Genomic DNA, 22942 nt, shown 5'->3' on the forward strand with positions numbered 1-22942 from the left:
GTGAGTTTAAGCCTGGGTTAGAGCTAATCGGCTTTCCAGGAACCGGCCCCTGGTAATTAACGATCTTATCGTTATTAATACAAAGAAAAAGTCATTTTATCACAAAATTGCAGATTCAATCCCTGTCCCATGTATGTCTCGGCCCATTGTCACGTGAATCAGTCGCGTCACGCGGCAACTAGGAAGTTGTCAGAAGAAAATCGTGCGATCGGTCACTAGGTTCCACGTCTAGTTCTTTTAAGACCAAAACAGGAAGTTTAACACTGAATAAGGATAACAATTGTGTAAACTGCAGGGTTTCTCGGCAGTTGTCATAAGAAGATCGTGCGAACACAGAGTCCTTCGTCATTGACAACCAAACAGGAAGGTAACACCGAATATGGATGACAACTGTGTAAACTGTAGGATTTATGTTTTGAGAATTTAGGAATTCTCACACTACTACGGTGCCTGAGGATGTCTTCCGCCCATTTAAGAGGGGGTGGGACTTTTTAATTTAAAGAATGTCGATCAACTTCTCCTTTGTTATTGTTACAACTGTTTATTTTCCAAGTAAGATTAAAAATAATCATCCACGATTGAAGTCTGATACTTAATTAATGATATTTGATTGAAAGGGCGTGTCAAGAGGAGACTAAAGGGTGGGTTACTAGAAGGTAAAAAATGTCTTTAAAATGACTATAAAAATGTTTTTAAAATAAATATCTTTATTATTATCGGTATATGTTAAAAAGCACCCTATTAATAACATTTTAAATACAAGATTGAATTTATTTGAAGTACTGATTGCCTAATATAATAAGCCGAGGAGAGGGATATACCGGAAATTTGGTCCGCTGAAATGGAAAAACGAAACAACCCGGTCATAATCCTGGCTACGGGCCTGGAGGTGTAATCGTTTCTATCAAACCTAAACTCGATCACCTTATCAATCAATTACCTAACTCTTGACGAATGTGTTAACCCGATTCTAATCAATCGATTAGCGACTACCGACCCGTGTAATTTCCCATGGTATATGAGATACGCGACTGCGTTAATGGCTATCAAAAAATAATGCCTCTAGATCTAGTTTTTCTACAGTTCGTCAGTGGTCTGTAGTCTTTCTTGTTATACCATTGCAAAATAATGTGTATCCGTTTTTTAACTTGCGTTCTTTGCCGCATGACAGTATAAACTATCTGACCAAGGAAATTAAGATGTAACCAGCCCAAAACAAGGGATGTTACTAAAACGGGGAACGGGGAGAGGGGAACAGGGATCTGGGAACGAGTGGTCAGCGGTAGGGCACAGCGATGTAGCAACCTCACGTGCGTCTCTTTGGCTCTTCTTTCGTTAAAATGAATAGTAAGTGAAATCTCTGACTCTGTTTCTAAGAATTATGGATAATTCATGCGCCCATTGAATCAAATCTAATACGTTTCTCTTATTTTAGATGTGACAGAGATCAAGTCAAGTGAAAGGTATGTTGAAAGGGATAATATGATAACAGTTTGCTCGGGTAGTTTAGTGCGAGCTAAAATCGCAATGGTAAACTTGAAAAGAGATTTATGGAAACATATTTTGAATCCGTAGATATTTTTGCAATCCTACATTGCCATGACTTCAAATTCTCATCCCATAGTGATGAAAAGCACTGTTACAAATTTGAGGTGCTATTTTCAGTATTTTTATGATCCCTGTTCCCCGCTCCCCGTTCCCCGTTTTAGTAACATCCCAAAACAAGTCACAACCACTTTGATGATTGGGTTTCCTGTAAAGACTGTTCGTTTTTAATAACAAGACGCTCTCTCACAAAAAAAAAAGAAGAAAAAAAAAACAGATAAAGGTTATCTAATCAATGGCTACATACGTGAAGATACCGTTTATTAATGTTATTGGTATTGTTTTCACCGTAAACTAAACATCCTTTCTTTGTGTGACTCGGCATTGAGCGGGAGCAGTAAATAAAATGGCGGCGTGATTGGCATCATGAATTGCCTTCGCGGGGTGAAAAAAGCCCCACATCAACAAATATTCTACACACCAGTCACCTAAATCCATTATTTTTTGTGACACTGTTATAGCACGGGCAAACCAGACGAAATGTTCGTGTATTGTATCGCATATTATTATCTTATTTGTTCACCGAATATATCTGTAATAAAAGCCAATTTCTTGAAGCTGTTGTCATAGTCTGATCGACTTGAATTCGAGAGAAAGAAAAAATGAATTTAAATTAAAAAGGGATAATTTTGATATCAGCGAATTTAGCAAATTGTGTGTGTGTGTGTGCTTTTTGTGTTTTCAACAGGGATTTTACTACGATAGTGACTATGTAAACAAGAAATTGTTTTGAAATTCCTGCTTTAAGTCTTTCTGAGCGTCTACTACAAAGCTGTTTGTTTTGCGTGAGCTTTGCGTGATTAGACTCTCGCCGAATTTTGTAATGGCGAAGCCTCAAAGTAAACATAATTACAAGGGACAAACATTTTGCAGCAAACTACGCTGAAAATACATTGATTTTAACGTGTTTTAATCACTAGTCGATTCTTTTTATATAGTAACAAAGTACACACCTTTTTTTATAAAGAATATCGGTACGTCAGTCTATAATAGAAAAGCAATGTCGAGCGTTGAGCACTCAAGCATGATTTTTACCAGACAAATACCATCCTCGAGGACGCTGCGCTTTGTCTTGGCTTCTGGAACGCAACAGATACCTCTTCTTTTGCCACCCATAGTCACGTGATTTCTTAGTACAATTCGCCTATAGTCTTGTGAGGGTCATATCAGTCAACCTTGTTTTAAAAACTGTCGTTTTTCTAGCTCGCTCGGCCATTTCCTTATTAGGCATTACATACCATATTTGGGAGTCCGCATTAAATACCATATTTGGGAGGTCTCCTGCGCGCTCACCCCAGGCTCTTTTAGACCATTTAGAAAAACGACAGCAATTGATTGATATGGAACGAACACTCGCTCGGAACCCTTCCCCTTGTTCAAGACCCGTTAGCTTCTGCGCACTGATCTGGTATTGAACGAGAACACAATGTTAGCAATAAGAAGCCGCGCTTTTATATTATACCATTCGACTTCCTATTACTAGTGTAACGGATTTGAAAAAAATCATGGTATTATAACAACGACTTTCAGACTTTTAGGGTGGGGGGAGGGTGCGCCCTTTCGCGCTTTTTATATACAGGACTTCCACGAGCTAATCTCTTCACACTGTGTTGCTGGCTTTAACTGCACCCATTTTTATACAGTCGATTGGCAAAAGGTTGTCCTCAACCGGCTTCGCGACTACGCGACAAGCCCGCATGTAAGCATGGGTAAAAACCACTGAAGTGTCTAGCTGCATATATTAGCCACCGCATATACGGTAAGACTGTAAGACTGAAGTTATGCGTTGGCTAATATATGCAGCTAGGCGCTTCAGTGCTCTTTACCCATGCTTACATGCGGGCTTGTCGCGTAGTCGCAAAGCTGGTTGAAGACAACCTTTGGTCAAACGACTGTATGCTTTAGGTTGCGAAGCACTGACAGCCATGACAGGCTTCAAGATTGCCTTGATTGGGCTGTAGTCAATACAAGGGCGTGACCAGGGGAAACTAAAGGGTGGGTTACTAGAAGAATGTTTAATTTTTTCTAACAAAACTAAACTCAAACACCTTATCAATCAATTACCTAACTTTGACGCATGTGTCAACCCGATTCTAATCAATCGAGCCTGCAATGGGTATAAAAAAATAATGGCTCTACATCTAGTTTTTCTACAGTTTGTCTGTAGTCTTTCTTGTTATACCATTGCCATACCATACAGTCTGAACAAGGTAATTAAAAACTAGAGAAAGTAACAAGCCCAAAACAAGTCACAACTTATTGATAATTGGACAGATACTCTATGCTTCTATAAAAAATGGTTCGTCGACTCTGCCGTCAATTTTTTCTTTATTATAACTTCTACAGGGCAGACTTAGGTTTATGATCCATAAAAGAACATCACTATTTAGGCATTTTGAATTATTAAAATAAATGAATTTTTAGCTAAATCAAAAACAGCGCGTTTCCTGGATACAAAATTTTATCTTTGTATCAAAAACAATGGCTACATACGTGAAGATACCGTTTATTAATGTTATTGGTATTGTTTTTACATTTACGTTGTATCTGCTCGTAAACTAAACATTTCTCCACACCCTCAACTGAACGATTAGCGGATATAATTTAGCGTAAGTGTTTTTTCCCAGGGTTTTGTTGAAAGTTTTGCTGTTTTGGGTGGAGGCAAGAAAACATGACTTTACTACGCTAAATCGATCTCAGTTATTAAACATTACAACTCGCAAAGGTCGATGCATCATATTACAGAATTTTAGAGTTATGTTTGAAATGAAATTTCCTGAAAAAATATCCTACATTGCACAAGTATCTTGCACGAGTTTTTTTTTTATGTCATTGTTGGTAATTGTTTAGAAAATACTTGGTCAATCAATGACGTTTATCCATTGAGGAAGTCCATTTTTTACTATAGCCGTAAACAGAAGATCAACCTCACGTTCAAAACGTTCGAGACGTGCTATATCGATCTTGTTATTATTCATTACAACTGGCAAGTGATTTAAGGTCGATTCATCGTATTTCTACAGCATTTTGGAGTTATGTTTGAAATGAAATATCCTGGATGACTGTATCCTAGATTGCACAAGTAGCTTGCACAAGTTTGGACGTCACTCTTGGTGATTGTTTATTAAAAGACAAGGAAGTCCAAATCTTTTTTTCAAGAAAGAAAGTCAAAACGGAAGATCGACGTCATCTGCGAGACGTTCGAAAAGTGCTACTTCTGTCAAAACACAATTTCAATAAAAGCATGTCTAGCACAAGACGTGGTCAGAAAGGCCTCTAACAGAACAGTGACAACAGCTATAGGACTAATTTTATCAAAATGCCGACAAATTTGAAAAGACTCACAAGTTCGTCTTCGCCACCAAGTCCGACCGAGAGTTCTAAAAGACTGGAAGCGAACAAGAAAGAGAGAATGCGAGTGCAGAAAATGAATAACGCGTTTCAAGATTTGAGACGGGTGTTGCCCAAATGTGAGTCCCAAACTAAGATAGACCTGCTCTCGTCTGCAAAGAAACATATCGAATATCTGACAGCTCAGTTACAGACGCACTTAACTGGCTCAGAAAACCAAGTGGAACTAAGCCCCGTTCTGAATAACTATCAAGCGAGTTCAAGCTTTTACAAAGGACAAGATTTTTCGGATTTGTATGCTGTGGGTATTGGCGTCGACATAAGCCCGTACATAGAAACAAGAGACCGTTTTATGTTACAAACTATAGGAAAGCAGGACCCAATAGACCCTATAGCTCTTTCTAGGAGACGTGGACGATGTTTTGCAGAAAGATGTGGCCCTGAACCTTCGTCAGTTCCGAACATCTCAAGTTTACAGACATTACATCCTATTGTTAACAACATAACAGAGCTCGATCCTATTGTTAACAACATAACAGAACTCGATTCTATTATTAACAGCATAACAGAACTCGATCCTATTGTTAACAACATTACAGAAATCGGTCCTATTGTTAACAGCATAACAGAACTCGATCCTGGAGGAAGCGTCTCCACGAGCCTTTTATCACATCGGTCAGCAGACATCTACGGAAATGGATTTGATAACGTCAGTCTGTTATCTGTTTGTCTCGGAGACTTTCGACAGGATACCCCTGGGGGTGTGCTGGAAGATCTCGACAACTTGATCGACGAACTTGGCACTGATTATATAAACCAAGAATCGTCACATAGCATAGGCGACCCAGTGGAGTCATACACTTTTGTGAACCAGTTTATGAACTCTGACCGGTTGCCAAACATTATGTAAATGTAGCTTGTTGTATTCAATGTTTTGCCATCCAGTATCGATGCCATCGAAAGCCAATATTTTCAACAAATTCTCAGGCAGCCATATTGTAGGTCAAAATACAGTCGTCGGATCCTAATCGAAAACTAACGGTAACCGTATTAAACGTATATACTTCTCAAGCTTTATAATCGCTTTACGATGACCAGCCTTGTTTAAAACTAACTTTTCAAAACAATAGGGGACTTGCGCTAAGAGATCGCATGACTGTTTGGGGGGCAAACTAGCGTGCGCTCAGGCTTTTGGCGGCAAAATAACAGCAACGCAAAAAACACACTTCAATGTGAATTGAATTTTTTTTCGAAAGGGTTTAGTTTCATTGAAAGATTGTATTTTTTCGTCGTTCTCTGGTGTGACGGGCGCAGTCATTTCTTTGTTTATTTTGGTTTGAATTTGCCACCCAGAAAGGTCAAGTGATCTCTTAGCGCAAATCCGTTGAACTAACGCTGGCCGTTACCTGTTTTCTTCGCGCCTCAAAATGAAGCTAATTAGGGTTCTACAGATTTACAACAATACTGCATGGGAAAAATACTGCTATAGGAAAAAGAGAAGGGACTGCATTAGGCTTTTTGTTTAATCAGTTAATTCATAATATACTTAAGTGATAAGAAGAAAATTTAGACGAAGCACCGTGAAATCAACCATGCCTATTTTGAGAGTGCTAAGGACCCAGTGCTAAGGATCAGGGACGGCGAACTTTGTTTGCTTTTGGTTCACAGGGGGTCCCAAGGTTGTTCCAGGGATTTGGTATTCTAGACCATGAGTATTCCAGGGATTGGCTAAAATCTTTCCAGGGAATTTTTTGGTCCCGCCAAGGTTATTCCATGGACTTGCTAAGGGTATTCAAGGGCCAGGTTATTCTACGGATTGCCAAGGGGTTTCCAAGAATTTGCCAAGGGTTTTCCAAAAATTTGCCAAGGGTTTTCCAGGGATTTGCCAAGGGTTTTCCGGGAATCTGCCAACGGTATATTGGGAATTTCCAGGGTTTTCGTTTGGTTTGCAGTGTAATCATAGCTTGCAGTGGGTTTATTCTCTACACAGGCAATCAAATGCACGTAAACCAGATAATATCGCATAGATACCTGCACTAAAGAAATGAAACATATTTACATTTTTAATTCCCTGCCCAAGCCGCTGGGTTGCTTTGAATTAGACCCCACAAGAAACTGCTATAGAGCTTTTAACTAGCATTCTGTTTTTGTTATGTGTTTTTTTTAGCCTGTACTTCATATATTTCGTCCAGGATTCCGGCAAGGATTCCAGACGGTTTTTTGCGTTCCTTGTTGTTGAATTGAATATTGCTGTTTTGGCGCTACTCGTAGTTGCGGCCGAATTACGGGTCTAGCGAATTGAGTATTGCGGTTTTAGCGCTACTCGTAGTTGCGGCGGAATTATAAGTACGCTCCGTGGCCAGCTTATATAACACAAAGTCTGCTTCTACGAACAGCCCAACAAGACAAACAGTCGAGAAAACTACGCACACAAGGTAAGGTAATAAAATGACCTAAACAATTGTTAATATTATATTTTTTTTAATTCCAGCAATTTTCTGATATGTATACAACAATTAAAAAAAAAAGGTTTAACTAACCCTAGTGAAAGATTGCAGAAACTGACCTACGAAATATAAAGCCGGGGATTTGACAAAACCGCGAAATTTTGAGACACCATCTTGGTGGAGACTAGAATTGGGATATTATTAAGAGTAATCGCAATGAGGATAGTCCCCAAAACCCAAAAGCGATTTTTGGTCCTGGGTAGAATGGATATGTACATTCAGTCCTTCACCCACCCTTGACACCCCTACCCCCCCCATAACTTCCCTTGTTATACCCTTTTAGTAAAATCCTAAAAATCAAAGTTCCCAGTTCCCAGCCTGCTTCTGCTTCTTCACGGCTGCCTTTGTTTTCGCATAACGCTCCTCAGAACCTTCTATAGAACCCAGTTTCCCAGTGCGAAAGTCGTTTATTGCTTGCTCGATCTCCTCCCTCGTATTCATCACGAAGGGGCCATGTTGTACCACAGGCTCGTTCAGCGGTTCGCCAGCAATTAAAAGCACGTGGATGTCTTGATTTGTGCGGGCTTTGATCTGAACTGTACTGCCCTCATTTCCAAAGAACGCGACCTGCAAAAGCAACCACTGTCTTGAATGATTTAACTGTCATTAACGGTAATTAACTGTTAACATCGAAATATATCTAGATGGCATTATTCTATCCAAGCTTACTCGTCCTACCCATAATGAATTGCTTTGGCAATTTTCGACGTCGGTAAAAATGACGGGGGGAGTCAAGTTTGAATCAATTTTGTTTTGGGCTCACCTTTTTGCCAATATTGAGTGTAGTACGTAAGTAGAAAATTTTTTTTTTTTTTATTCTTTTTCGATTTCTACTCAAACTCTTGTTCGTTTTCTGATACACCTCGCTTCGCTATCTTTTTTGATACGCGAGACAAACAGAGAGGTTTCACCAACATATTCATTAACATTAGCGAGAAAACAATCGCCTTCTTATCCAAAAAAATGTCAGTCGTGAGCTCCACATAAAGAAATTCAGTACAACTGTAATATGAGTAGTGGGGGGTCCATAGCTGGTCCCGTGGGCTCATCCTTCGAAGTAAGGTTGCTCATTCCCCTCTTGCTTGTTGTCTTTTTTCCGATAAAAACAGACGGGGTGATCGTCGGCAAAATTTATTTTAACCCTAAAGGATAGCATTTTGTGTGTGGTCAACAGAAATTCTTACCCCCAAAAGATAGCGAATTGGGTGTGGCAAAAGGAATCGGAAAAAAACCCGTTAGACATCCCCCTAGGAATAGCAGTTGGTCGAATTTAATACCCTAAGAGATAACAGAATCGGGAAAAAACGTTAAACACCCCCTTAGGAAAAGCAGTTGGTCGAATTTTATAACCTAAGAGATAGCAAAATCAGAAAAATATTTCAACATCCTCGAAGGGATAGCAGTTAGTCGAAATCTTATTCCCTCAAAGTTCGGACGATCATCCCCGTCTACATTTCTGGAGAGTCCCCCCCCCCCAGGAATCTGATATATATCTTTTATATGACTACACCTCCCTTTAGCAAATCCTGGTATATCATGAGGCCACAAAACATTTATACACATAAGAATACCTGTCCCATCTCCACTGATATATTATCATCCCCAAATGACCCAGCTCCTCTCCAAACATAAGCAAACCCATTGTAATTCTCTGGTATTTCCTGGACAAAAGAACCACCCGCTGAAACATGCATGTCCAGGAACATGATTGGTGTCTTGGTTTCTATGGCAGCCCTTGTACCAAGACTCTCTCCAGCTATCACTTTTACTTTGGTTTTACCATCTGAAAAAAATCAAATACATATCATTGATAACATAAAGTATATACAGTTTTTAACAATTGCTGCTCCTTTTATGATATGTATATATACCTATTTCAAATATGTTTGCATGCGGAAAGACATGTGTTGCAGCCCGCAGTGCTTCATGTGTGTCAAATAAATATTGAAATAAATGTAAAAACAAGACAGGTTTAGAAAGCTTTAGCATTCTTGTTTATGTGCCAGTAAACATCAACAAGGCTTTCAGAGATCAGGATTCAGCCATTTTATTTTATACACTACCCATGAACCAACTGCAGGCTACAATACATTGACTCTCAGGTGCAATGTTATTTGAAATATAAAGGTGTATGCATAGATACATTTTATCTATATTTATCATTATCCATCTATTCGAATTTCTGGTCAGACTTTTCCTGCTACACCATGTTAAGTGCAGAGCTCCACAAATTTTGAAATTTGACTTTGATTCTTTTCAACTTCTAAGTTGAAAAAAATGTTTTGTATTTTGGACTTAATCTTTTTGGCTTCTTGTTTTATAGCAATGCCTATAACTAATTAGTTCATAGCAACACCAATTCCTAATTAGGACATTAACATTTAGGAGTCCTGTTCGATCATTTTTTTTTCTTTTCTATGGCCCTAGAATTGTGAATGTCAAGAATTTTTAAATAAACTTGCAGAAATTCCTGTTTACTATGATGTTGCAGGCTGTCATTTTGAAAAATTAGCCCAGATACTAACATTTCTTTTTCAACTTCACAGGTTTCCCAGATGCTAAAAAAACAACAGCCATTGATAATTGATGATATCATGCACTAGAACACAGATGCACATAGAATATTTAAGTTGTCACCTTGTGAGGTAGCGACAGGTATCTTTTCAGGTGGAGTGTCTTGGTATCTCGGCGCTGTCATCTTGTCCTTGGCTGGGAGGTTCACCCAAAGTTGGAATCCCTCATATTTCCCACCTTTCTTAGTAAACTCGTCAGTAGGCATTTCACTATGGATCACGCCTGACCCAGCTGTCATCCACTGCACCCACCCTTCCTTCAGCACGCCGTAATTCCCATGACTGTCTTGATGCATGTTTTGGCCTGGAATAAAAAGAAAAAAGAACAGTTGGCACCACCATTTCACAGTCCTCTTTGTTAGTTTTACAGTATCCGCCCCCTCCCCCCTCCACATTCCAAAGGGTTAAAAAAATCAGCAATTTAATTATATGAAAAAATTATATAATTAGTTTTTAGTCCTGAAAGGCTTGCTCTGGTGGCCACTCCTCCTGTTAATAACTAGGCAGGGTGGTAGCAGGGGGTGGGGCACTGTGGTCATTTGCCCCCCCCCCCAATATTTTCAGAAAAAGGAAATTATCAGTAGGGGCATGGCTGTGCCCCCCCCCCCCCCCCCCCAACATTTTTTTAATGTTTCTGTATTGTGTCCCCAAATCTTATGTGGCCTGCTATGGCTCTGCTTAGACAATTCTAACTTGTTTTTCCCTATCTCAGGTAAATGTTCATAATTTCAGCCTTGCCCCTGGCTCTCCTACATGTTTTCTTCTTTGCAGTGGCTATATACCAGACAGTCGGGAAAGGTCCTCAATGTACGAAATGCCAGACAGTCGGGAAAGGTCCTCAATGTACTATATACCAGACAGTCGGGAAAGGTCCTCAATGTACGAAATGCCAGACAGTTTTCATTTTTTTTCAAACAACCCAGTAAATTGTCGACCTAGTGTTATTTATAACACTAACACTTATATTTGTTCTATATTTGTTGAGAAAGGGCAAGTGATTCTGAATTGAGCAAAACCACCTGTTACCGAAAATATGTGCCCAGTATAAAGCCAGTAAGGATGGTCCCCGCTCATTTAAGGGGGGGGGGGATTAAAGAAAGAACTTGAGCGCCTGGAAGAGAAAGAGGTGATTTCCCCTATTTGTGAGCTCACTGACTGAGGCAATCAAATGTATTGGGAGAGAAAGAAGTCTAGGGCTCTTCGCATTTGCATAGACCCAAGAGATCTTAATATGGCGATCGAAAGGGAACATTTTCAATTACCCACCCAGGAGAAAATAGAATTTGAAATGGCAGGGACCAGGTTCTTCAGTACGCTTGACGCAGCTAATCGCAGCTAATCGCAGCTAATCGCAGCTAATATGGGTTCTTTCAGCTCAAGCTTGAAGCGGAATCAGCCAAGCTAACCACTTTTAGTACACCTTACGGCAGATTCTATTTTAAGTGACTCCCTATGGGGCTGACATCAAGTCCAGAAGTTTTCCACCAAGAAGTTAACCAAGTGCTTGAGGGACTAGAGGAGGTGCGTAATTTCATAGATGATATCATAGTGTGGAAACACAACGCCAGACTAGATTAAGTGCTCCCGTGTCAAAAGGAGGCAAACATGAGACTGAACTTTGATAAGTGTTCATTCCAGCAGACAGAGATTTCCTATCTTGACAAGGTTCTCTAAGTATATTCCCAATATTTCTGATGCCACTACTGAGCTGAGATACTGTTTAATCGAGAAGTGAACCTTAGACTCAGTAGATTTAGAGGCGGATCCTTGTAAGGTCCGGGATGCACACAGGAAGACCAGTATCACAACAGTCCCCCCATACTAACTTTTCAGATTGCTGGTTTATATTTCAATTAAATTTCAGTTGAAAATGAGCTAATGATGCATTTTTCTATTTAGGTTTTAACTATAATTATTATATATTATTATTTTTAAAAATGGCAAAATTTTCACGGGGAAGTATGCCCCCAGACCCCCCCTATACAATATTATTTACACCCCTGAAAAATGGGCTCGCAATAAACTTTTCTCCTGGCTTGGTGGTGTTTAAGGCCAGCTCCGTCGCCCCTTTGTGGGAATGTCTAAGTCAGTCCCCCCCCCACACACACACACAATAATTTTAGTTCTGCCTTTTTTGTTCTGGAGAAGGGCCCTAATTTCTGGTCGCCTTTTGGGGGGAGGGTCACCATTTTGTGCTTTAGGTTGGGGGGGGGGGGGGAGGTCTCAATTTTTGAACCAGAAAAAAATTCAACTTAGCAGCCCCCCCCACCACCACACCGATAAATAATAAAATGCAATAACCTCATTATTTCCTAATCAGCAAATAGAAATCTTTATGTGCAAAGTGGAATCAATTAGTTCTACTGTCTACTAGATTTGACAGTTAAGCCTAAAGTGCAGAAAAATGAAAAAGCAGAAAATAATTTATTCCTAGTTAATTAATGTAGAACTCAAGCAGAGCCACTATATAATAAAGGGCCAATTTGCACCTTGATTTCTATAGAACAGCGCAATAAATACAATGTAAATGCAAACGAGTTTGATTGTGGCCCTGAAATCTATAGTTTAGCCAAACGCTTTCCTACGCTTAGCTCTGGGACAATATTGGATAATATTGTCAAAATATAGCCAAACGCTTATCCCTAACAGGTTTAAAAAAATTAAATCTTAGCTACGCTTAGCTCTGGGACAATATTGGACAATATTGATGATTAAGAATACCTTGTTATATTAAAATTTCCTAACCTACCAAAACAAGCTTATGAACACTATGTCGAGAAAATAATCTTTTGGATATGACTCACCGTCTATCATGTAGGTTACCGTCTCAAACCCTCGATGGGGATGATCGGGCGCTCCAATCGCTTCCCCCGGGCCATACACCACCGGACCCAGATGATCTAGTAGAAGGAAGGGGTCGCATCGAATATTTTGATCTCCTAATGGACGGCGAACCAAAAACCCTCCTCCTTCCCGCATTTGCCGGGCCGTGTGAACTCTATCGATACTCCTCATCTGCGCCATTATACCCGAGGCTATCAAAACCACTCTAAAAAGAGCGCTAACACTTCGGTTGCTGTGCAGCTTTCTGAGTAGGTGTGAAGGTTGTTTTGATCGATATTATTTCACATAATTTTATCCCGGTGGACCAGCGTGCCTAGCGGTCGTATGAGCACAGGTACCCCAAGCTCACTGTGTGTGTATGAATAAATTATAGTTACGTTGTTACAGGGTTCTGAAGGGGGGTCCAGATCCCGTTTCCCGCCCGTTATTTTTGCAAAATCCCGCTGGCCGTACTGTATATCATACAGGGAAGGGAGGGGGGGGGGGGGGGGGCTGAAAAGAGGGCCTGAATTTAAAAGGGTTAGGAGTTTAGAAAGTGACGTCCGCTGAGCAGCAAAATTATATAGATTAACAATGTTTTCAGCGTAAACAAGAAGATATTTGAAAAATCCCCTTCCCGTTGTAGCATGTTGATTCCCGTTCCCGGTAATAAGGCGTATCCCGGGTCCCGCTTTACCCCTTCAGGACCCTCTTGTGTGTGTGTCATGGTTTATCCCCTGGTACCAAAGGCTCCGACAGTCTCCGCGAAGCTCGGAGCCTTTGATACTCAGGGTACATGGTTTACAGTGAAAATGTGGGATTGAAATAAACCGTTTACTTAACTACGAATAAAATCGTAAAACTCTCAAAAATATTCTGACCGTCTTAAATATGGTCTGGGTGAAGTTTCAAGCCATTTGGGCCGGAATTTCGAGGGTTACGTCGTTCTGTTTCCCCTTGTACTCTGTAAACCATGACACATTATCTAAGGGAAAGGTCATCATTTAACGGGGGGGGGAGGGCTATGTTTGGGGGGAGAGTTTGATACAGGGTTTAAGGGAGGGCTTTATTTTTTTTGTATTCTGCTCAATTTTCGAGCCTCCTAAACATCTTGAATTTCAATTTTTTTTTTCTGGGGAAAACCCCAGACAACCTGTAAAATAGATAAATGAATGTGAGGCGTCTTCTGCTTGCACTTTCGTGGCTTGCGTCTTCGCGGGCTTTAAAAGCCATTATCCTCTAAAATGTGGCTTCTACTTTTTTTATCTTACAGTTTAGGTTTTATTTACTTCCATAACCGAATTTGCGAATTTCGTAATGTCTAAGTCCCTCCCCCTACAAACTTTTTTGGGCATGCCTAAGCCAGTGTCCCCCACTCTTACACTCGGTTACGGTTATATAATTTCTGGTGCTCCTGGAAGAACGTGCCGTACGTAGAGCATCTCACAACTGAGTAAAATTTCTACGCTTTTTTTTTTGTTCTGGGGGAGGGCCTTAATTTTTGTGCTTTATTTTGGGGGAGTCGAAATTTTTTAACCAGAAACCCCCGCCCCCCATTAAATAATGACATTTCCATCCCAACGTGAACCACTATAATTGCTTGGAGGGAGCCCGGCGACCGGAGAGCAAGTCTAATCTTGGTATCGCATATGGGAACGAAGCTGATTTTTGGTGTCCACACCACAGGTTTACCAGTCGGCTGATTTGTATTTTTATTTCCTGCTGATTAGCCGGTTTTTTTAGCGCATGCGAGATTTTTATAAAGTGGATGCGATCTTTCGTGTCCACACCACAGGTTTAGCAGTCGGCTGATTTTTATTTTGATTTCATATCGATCAACGGCGTATTTAGCGCATGCGCGAGTTTTATATAGTGGATGCAAGTTTTCGAGTCCACACCACAGGCTTCCCAGTCGGCTAATTTGTATTTTGATTTCATGCTGATCAGCGGTCTTTTTCGAGAACCTCTGTACTGAAACATGTTCGTCCCGTCCTCCGAGCATTCATTTTCTATTAAGGGGGGGGGGGGGGGGGGGGGGGAAATAGGTTCGCGGATCGGCGGATTCGGCCCCGAAATGTTCACGGATTATGGATTTAGATGATTATTTCAGCGGATTGGCGGATTTTGGAAATACGGCGGATAACGGATCTGTTGAAAATTTGGGCACGGATTTCGGATTTTCACTGCTTTGACGGTCGAACTTCGGATTTTAAATGAATTTTAATCAATGCTATTGTTTATCTGTCAAACCATGCGGATCTAAAAATATCTGCGGAACCACGTATTTGCCCTGAAAATGTTGCGGATCGGCGGATTTACATACCCCTATTCACCCCCCCCCCCCCCCCCCCCTATTAGAAATTTCTAGTTTATTCATTCACACAGTGAGCTTTGGGTACCTGTGGTTTGGGGAACCTCCAACAGAGCGCATAGGAATCCCAAGCGGTAGAATCGTTGTAAACACGAATTCCTGTAGCAAGTACGTGAAAAATTTAAGAGACCCAGTTCTACGGCGACAAAAAAGGAAACCAAAAAATATTGAAGAGGGCTTCCTAATATGGTGTTCAATAGCAAGATTGACTGGGGACTCTCCAGAAAAGTAGACGAGGGTGATCGTCACATCTTTTAGGGTATAAATTTTGACCTCAACTGCCATTAGGTAGTTGACCGACACAAAGAACGGCTGCGCGGGAGACCACATTAGGGGACATTAAAGGATTTTGCTATCTCTTATGGTATAAAATACGATCATCTGCTATTCAAAGGTGTTGTTTAAACCTTTTTTCTATTTTGTCATCTCTTAGGGTTAAAAATCGACCACACCCAATTTGCTATCGCTTAGAGTTTCTGTTGACCACGCCCAATTTTTGCCCGCTTTATCTTATCGAAAGTCCCCACCCCAAGGATGCCGTACCAGTCTTGCTACACGGCAAAAGCACGATCACTGATTCAAAACGTCAAGCTGTTTTGATGTGCTGACTCAAACACCATGTTCATTTTATTTTGTACATCACAAATCCACACCCATTTAACTTTTACTTCTCGCAATCTATTGAGCACGACTCGATTAGTGCGATGTCCTGTGGGGTGGAGGGTGGGGATATGAATATTGAACCCTGAAGAAAATTTGAAATTTGGAGTGCTCTCAAATGCCCAAAACTTTTTAAAGTTCCTCAAATTTTGTTAAGATTGCAGTGTGTTGTTTTAATGTGTTGGTGGATGCAAATTACACACACACCAAAAAATAGGGTTCTATCTCTCCCTACCCCTCTAGCACCAATGACGATATCTTCGCCCTTCACAACATTGTCAGGAGCATATAAATATTATTTTTAATTTAATACTCTGGACCTAAAGAATTATTGAAATTTACAGCATATTATATGTTCTTTCAGAAAAACTAGAATTGAATAAAAATCAGTACTACCTGCCTAAGAATATATTATGTAGTGCTTAGATACTAAAATACATTAATAAACACAATACACTTCACTACAATGCTGCTAAGTAGACTAAAATTATAAGGCATTTCAAACTATTCAAGGCTGAGGCGGATCTAGGGGTGGGCCGAGCGGACATTGAACTCCTTTTTACAGGTATTTCAAAAAGAACAAGAAATGTAAGGAAATTCACAGAAAAGCAATGAATCAGGGCTTGCTTCAGCCCCTCTTTCTGGAACTTCTGGATCCGCCCCTGGGGGGGCAGATGCTCCCAGTGCCAACCCTTACTACTGCCCTGTTGTATTGCAGGGCCTTCAAGTGGAGATTGCTAAGTCCCTACTTAGGTGGAAGTTATTTTATCTTTTTAGTTCAAATAAAAGTTAAGTCGACTTTAAAAAAAAGTATCCAGAGGTCGGTGGAAAATAGCCAGCACTTGTACTTGAATTGTATCAAAGAGAAATATTCACTTTTCAGGAGTGGTTAAAGGCTTTCCCCTGTCACTGAAACCATCTGCTGAAAAGAAGAGATTCAAATGGACGTGAATAACTGATACAATAAAAAAAATAGCCTGTCCCTATTAAGCACGAAATTCCCAGAACCATATTCAGGGGCAGTGGAGGGAAGGGGGGGACTGGTATTGCATGGGTTACGCAGATGGGGTTTCGGGTATAAACATCTCACTACTAACCTGATAGCTCCAATTTCTCTAATGCTGTGGTGGCTGTACGGACATCTTCATCTTGCTCTGAGGCATGCACTTGAGTCATTTCTAAATTGAAAAGATATTATGGTTTACACACTGACACTGACCCAGGTAAGGTAGCCTTGGTCTGCCGCCTATTGCTTTTTAAGGGTTTTTTTCAAAAAAACTGTCCATCAGACAGGCTAGCAATTGAGGGCGGGTTTGAGCAGGCAGTAGAGGCAGAGAGCTATACAGTTTTATGGGATGCTTATTTGAACCAGATGAATAATAAAAATGCTGAACTCCAACATTTGTCTGAATGGTTCATTTATATTGATAATGCACTCTCTAGAAATAAAATATCCAAAATCATTACAGTACCTTCCAATGTCTCTGCTATATCTCTCCTTCCTGCTTGCTTCAATGCATCCATCAATACTTGAATAGTAGCAGACGCTGCATTTAGCTGTTTCCATTTATTAAGCATTTTGGTAGATTTCTCATTTGTCTTACGGTTCTCGTCCTCTATATTGTCAAGTATACTTTCCTCCAATTTTAACCTTCTTCCAACATCTTTCCAGTCAGTGCTTATTTGCTCTGCTATAGAGGTGATTATCGCTTGAGTAACAAGGTTTTTTTGCACAGTCGTACTTACTGTGGAATATAAACATTATCACTTTGTTCAAATCCCCAAATAGAAAAGAGGGGAAAATGTAAGTCATTGAGGGGGGATTATTAGTTACTTATTCACACTCTTTCCCTGTATCACTGTACCTAATATTAAGTTTTTTAATTGCAGAATGGATTAAAATTCACATTGATTCAAGAGGATCTAATTAATAATTGTTTTAAACATCTCATTTGAATAGGGTTTCACAGCCTATGAAACCTGCAGACACCGGCTGACAGGGTGCAGACACCGGCTGACAGGGTGCAGACACAGGCTGACAGGGTGCAGACACCGGCTGACAGGGTGCAGACACCGGCTGACAGGGTGCAGACACCGGCTGACAGGGTGCAGACACCGGCTGACAGGGTGCAGACACCGGCTGACAGGGTGCAGACACCGGCTGACAGGGTGCAGACACCGGCTGACAGGGTGAAGACACCAACTGACAGGGTGCAGACACCGGCTGACAGGGTGAAGACACCAACTGACAGGGTGCAGACACCAGCTGTCAGGGTGCAGACACCAGCTGACAGGGTGAAGACAGCAACTGACAGGGTACAGGCTGACAGGCTGACGGACTGACAGGCTGCAGACACCAGCTGACCAGCTGTCAGGGTGCAGACACCAGCTGACAGGGTGAAGACACCAACTGACAGGGTGCAAACACCAGCTGACAGGGTGCAGACACCAGCTGACAGGGTACAGACACCAGCGTACAGGGTGCAGACACTAGCTGACAGGGTGCAGACACCAGCTGACAGGGTGCAAACACCAGCTGACAGGGTGCAGACACTAGCTGACAGGGTGCAGACACTAGCTGACAGGGTGCAGACACCAGCTGACAGGGTGCAGACACCAACTTTTAGGGTGCAGACACCAGCTGACAGGGTGCAGACACCAGCTGACAGGGTACAGACACTAGCTGACAGGGTGCAGACACCAGCTGACAGGGTGCAGACACCAACTTTTAGGGTGCAGATACCAGCTGACAGGGTGAAGACACCAACTGACAGGGTGCAGACACCACCTGACAGGGTACAGACACCAGCTGACAGGGTGCAGACACCAGTGTACAGGGTGCAGACACCAGCTGACAGGGTGCAAACACCAGCTGACAGGGTGCTAGCAACATCTTACAGGGAGCTGTCCACATTTTCATGTTTTATTTCAAACCAAGCATATAATCGTAATGCCAGCCACCATAGGCTTGCCAAATGCTCTTGCTGTTTACATGTGGATGTTGTTGCTGTTTACATGTGGATGTTGTTGCTGTTTACATGTGGACATTGTTGCTGTTTACATGTGGACATTGTTGCTGTTTACATGTGGATGTTGTTGCTGTTTACATGTGGATGTTGTTGCTGTTTACATGTAAATGTTGTTGCTGTTTACATGTGGATGTTGGTGCTGTTTACATGTGGACATTGTTGCTGTTTACATGTGGATGTTGTTGCTGTTTACATGGGAATGTTGTTGCTGTTTACATGGGGACATTGTTGCTGTTTACATGGGAATGTTGTTGCTGTTTACATGTGGACATTGTTGCTGTTTACATGGGATGTTGTTGCTGTTTACATGTGGACATTGTTGCTGTTTACATGTGGACATTGTTGCTGTTTACATATGGATGTTGTTGCTGTTTACATGTGGATGTTGTTGCTGTTTACATGTGGATATTGTTGCTGTTTACATGTGGATGTTGTTGCTGTTTACATGTGGACATTGTTGCTGTTTACATGTGAATGTTGTTGCTGTTTACATGGGGACATTGTTGCTGTTTACATGTGGATGTTGTTGCTGTTTACATGTGGATGTTGTTGCTGTTTACATGGGGACATTGTTGCTGTTTACATGGGGACATTGTTGCTGTTTACATGTGGACATTGTTGCTGTTTACATGGGGACATTGTTGCTGTTTACATGGGAATGTTGTTGCTGTTTACATGTGGATGTTGGTGCTGTTTACATGTGGATGTTGTTGCTGTTTACATGGGGACATTGTTGCTGTTTACATGTGGGTGTTGTTGCTGTTTACATGTGGACATTGTTGCTGTTTACATGGGAATGTTGTTGCTGTTTACATTGGGATTTAGGTATTTCACCCTACATAGCTTGCATATTAATCAAAAGTTTATTTATTTAAGGAGAGGTCCGAGCCAAAAGGGATTATTTGTCCAAATCTCCCTTGGCTTCCGTCCTGTGCAAAGTTTTCTGAGCTTAACCCCGGCTAAGCCCTTGTCAAAGTTGAATTCAGACATAAGTACAAACAAACTTTAAATACCTTATACCTTCAAACATTGTACTTTGGATAAATCAAAGGTATTTATATCAAAAATGGATTCTTCGTAGAATTTTAAAGGCTGTAGATTGTGAAACATGTTCCAAGTAATTTATCCTTTAAATCCTGTCTCCCAATACTTCTCAGCCTTTCTCCAAGATATTCGAGATTGTCATCACCTAACTTGTCCATTCGGATCAACTCCTCGTAAAGCTGTAAAGGTGTAGAGATTTCTTCAGCTCTACCTGCCGGAATAACATCAGCACACTCATGCAGTGATGTCCTCTTTTGTGAGTTCTTGGCCTATGCTATTCAACAGCTTCCTCACTTGGGCCATATTTTGGCGTTTTGAGCAAATCGATGATTCCTCGAAAGAGGGAATTTCCGTGTGGCGAGGAGACTGGAACTTAACGTGACGTCATTCTATGACCTTCTAATGGGAACGATTGGATTTGGATTGGGGAATGTTACCTGCTTATAACATAAGCCTTTGTAAGTATATATTATTTTTGTTTATGCGTTATAAACAGTGTTAGCACCACTATAAATATAGGTGTCGTGAGTTTGGGGAAGGGAAATGGGGTTGTTGTGTTTGTTTAACAACAAGAACCATCTTCAAAGTTATAGATGATAGCATGTTTTTACACAACCTAAGGGAAGGGTCATCATTTAACGGGGAGGGGGGGGAGGGCTGCTATGTTTGGGGGGAGGGTTTGATACAGGGTTTAAGGGAGGGCTTTATTTTTTTGTATTCTGCTCAATTTTCGAGCCTCCTAAACATCTTGAATTTCAATTTTTTTTTTTTCTGGGGAAAACCCCAGACAACCTGTAAAATAGATAAATGAATGTGAGGCGTCTTCTGCTTGCACTTTCGTGGCTTGCGTCTTCGCGGGCTTTAAAAGCCATTATCCTCTAAAATGTGGCTTCTACTTTGTTTATCTTACAGTTTTGGTTTTATTTACTTCCATAACCGAATTTGCGAATTTCTTAATGTCTAAGTCCCTCCCCCTACAAACTTTTTTGGGCATGCCTAAGCCAGTGTCCCCCACTCTTGCACTCGGTTACGGTTATATAATTTCTGGTGCTCCTGGAAGAACGTGCCGTACGTAGAGCATCTCACGACTGAGTAAAATTTCTACGCTTTTTTTTGTTCCGGGGGAGGGCCTTAATTTTTGTGCTTTATTTTGGGGGAGTCGAAATTTTTTAACCAGAAACCCCCGCCCCCCATTAAATAATGACCTTTCCATCCCAACGTGAACCACTATAATTGCTTGGAGGGAGCCCGGCGACCGGAGAGCAAGTCTAATTTTGGTATCGCATATGGGAACGAAGTTCCCTGCTAGCAGAGGCCACTTTCTCTGCATTTCGCTGGTCTAGCGTTCGCGAGGAAAAGATACCTCTGCCATGGGTCGAAACTGTTTTCGTTGCGCCTGCGTGAGCGTTTCTAAGCGACCGTATGCCGTGCCAAAACCCGTACCATCGCGCAAAAGCTGTAAATATGCTAATTTTTGTTGCAAATTATGAATCAAGTTCCGGTTAGTTCTCCTCTTCGAAAAAAGAAAACAACTGTTCAATTTCAATCACCTAAAACGTAACTAAAAAGATTTAACAGCAAACGCAGCAAAGACGAGTTTTGTCTTGTTTGTGGGATAAATTTCAAGACATCTGGGCAGGCGAGTTTCACAGTTGGACTCGAACAAAATGTTAATTCCAGAAAAAAAGGCAAAAGCTGTAAACGGTAGATTGACTCGTTAGTCAAAAGAGAGAAAATTCTGAATGAAGACAAGGCATTGGCTTCTTTTATAATTCGTCGCGTGATATTTCTACGGAGGACGCCGTTTCGAATGCGGGCTTATTGTCCGACAGCGGATATACGCTTCACGCATGCGCTAGTCATTGTGGGCTCAAATAGTGGCCAGTAATTAATAAACGGAGCATGCGCTCTGGATCTCCCGTCCACGATCGTGGACGGCGGTTTGATCAAACGAACTTGCGACCCATGGCAGAGGTATCTTTTCCTCGCGAACGCCAGCCAAGCGAAGTACAGAGAAAAGAGGCCTCTGCTAGCAGGGAAGTGGTGGTGGGGAGCGAGGTGGAAAGGCAGCATGTGTGTGTGTGGTAGCGGTTGGTGGCTTGTGGCTTGTGTTGTTGGGCTTTGGGTTTGTGCTGGTTGTGCACATGGGGTAAGTGGTTGGTAAGGTGTAGGTTCCTACCCTTGGCTCTCATTCTCTCTCCTTGGCTGCTTTGTCTTCCTGTCAGGGGGAGGGGGGGGTGAATAGGTTCGCGGATCGGCGGAAATGCCCCGAAATGCTCACGGATTACAGATTTTGATGATTATTTCAGCGGATTGGTGGATTTTGGAAATACAGCGGATCACGGATCTGTTGACAATTTGGGCACGGATTTCGGATTTTGACTGCTTTGACGGTCGAATTTCGGATTTTAAATGAATTTCAATCGATGCTACTGTTTATCTGTCAAACCATGCGGTTCTAAAAATATCTGCGGATCCACGGATTTGCCCCAAAAATGTTGCGGATCGGCGGATTTACATACCCCTATTCACCCCCCACCCTGTCATTCCTGCAACCCATCTCTTCAAGTACAATTTTTGCATAAATACATACTACATCTCATCTCTAATACCTATTAGTGCTACACATCGATTTTCTAGCGTGCATCCATCCACGCACTCTTTACACTCTATACAACACTTCTTAATTAATCATGTAGCCAATGGTCCTTTAATCCTATAACCTTTATTAATCTTTTATATCCAATTCTTTTCATCCGAGTTTAACAAGCTTCTGACAAGCACTGATCTAGTTATCTTACTTGAATTTTGACAAGACCACTTAACACTCACAAGATTCTCTATGTTATCATAAGAAGACATGAACAGGTAATCATCAACTTCCTCAAAAGGTCAAATATCACAGTTCCTGACCTAGCACTTCGCTCCATGCCCGTTCTCCTCTAACTTATAACAACTGCTATACTAAAATCCCCCCTT

The 22942-nt window shown here is 41.3% G+C and overlaps 3 protein-coding genes across 8 annotated transcripts in view; 1 reads left to right on the top strand and 2 right to left on the bottom strand.

The window, feature by feature from the left end:
• The first annotated feature begins 1294 nt into the window (after positions 1-1294).
• Positions 1295-10377, top strand: LOC116614959. Of its 2 annotated transcripts, XR_004294802.2 has the most exons (4): positions 1295-1347; positions 1436-1463; positions 7353-7391; positions 10010-10377. XR_004294802.2 is itself a non-coding variant. In XM_048721315.1 (2 exons), the coding sequence occupies exon 1, from the start codon at positions 4925-4927 to the stop codon at positions 5864-5866; it is 942 nt and encodes a 313-aa protein (XP_048577272.1). In that variant the 5' UTR covers positions 3381-4924; the 3' UTR covers positions 5867-7391; positions 10010-10377. The 2 variants fall into 2 exon arrangements, 1 of the variants encoding a protein (XP_048577272.1); XM_048721315.1 differs by lacking the exons at positions 1295-1347; positions 1436-1463 and having other exon boundaries at positions 3381-7391.
• On the bottom strand, positions 7421-13185 carry LOC5507832 (pirin-like protein). 2 transcript variants are annotated; one of them, XM_048721314.1, is made up of 4 exons: positions 12841-13185; positions 10101-10340; positions 9035-9246; positions 7421-8045 (listed from the first exon to the last, which is right to left on the bottom strand). In XM_048721314.1, the coding sequence occupies exons 1-4, from the start codon at positions 13058-13060 to the stop codon at positions 7761-7763; spliced, it is 957 nt and encodes a 318-aa protein (XP_048577271.1). In that variant the 5' UTR covers positions 13061-13185; the 3' UTR covers positions 7421-7760. The 2 variants fall into 2 exon arrangements, with proteins under 2 accessions (XP_048577271.1, XP_001628450.1); XM_001628400.3 differs by having other exon boundaries at positions 7421-8030; positions 12841-13182.
• Positions 13186-16177: 2992 nt separating this feature from the next.
• LOC116614957 overlaps positions 16178-22942 on the bottom strand; it is a 38720-nt gene continuing 31955 nt past the window's right edge. For all 4 annotated transcript variants that reach the window (XM_048721310.1, XM_048721311.1, XM_048721309.1 and 1 more), the window contains 3 exons: positions 17363-17635; positions 16988-17068; positions 16178-16812 (listed from right to left, as the gene is read on the bottom strand). In XM_048721310.1, the coding sequence (XP_048577267.1) occupies positions 16763-16812; positions 16988-17068; positions 17363-17635 (404 nt within the window). In that variant the 3' untranslated portion in view covers positions 16178-16762. The remainder of the gene's footprint in view (positions 16813-16987; positions 17069-17362; positions 17636-22942) is intronic.

Source organism: Nematostella vectensis, chromosome 14, assembly GCF_932526225.1.
Source record: "Nematostella vectensis chromosome 14, jaNemVect1.1, whole genome shotgun sequence".
NCBI lineage: Eukaryota > Metazoa > Cnidaria > Anthozoa > Actiniaria > Edwardsiidae > Nematostella > Nematostella vectensis.

Bases quoted from the DNA above. Each gene is read 5' to 3' on its own strand.
- LOC116614959 (XM_048721315.1), top strand. From the start codon at position 4,925: ATGCCGACAAATTTGAAAAGACTCACAAGTTCGTCTTCGCCACCAAGT.
- LOC5507832 (XM_048721314.1), bottom strand. From the start codon at position 13,060: ATGGCGCAGATGAGGAGTATCGATAGAGTTCACACGGCCCGGCAAATG. The intron at 10,341-12,840 runs GTGAGTCATATC...TTTTTATTCCAG, and splicing joins GGTAACCTACATGATAGACG to GCCAAAACATGCATCAAGAC. The intron at 9,247-10,100 runs GTGACAACTTAA...GATTTTTTTCAG, and splicing joins ACCTGTCGCTACCTCACAAG to ATGGTAAAACCAAAGTAAAA.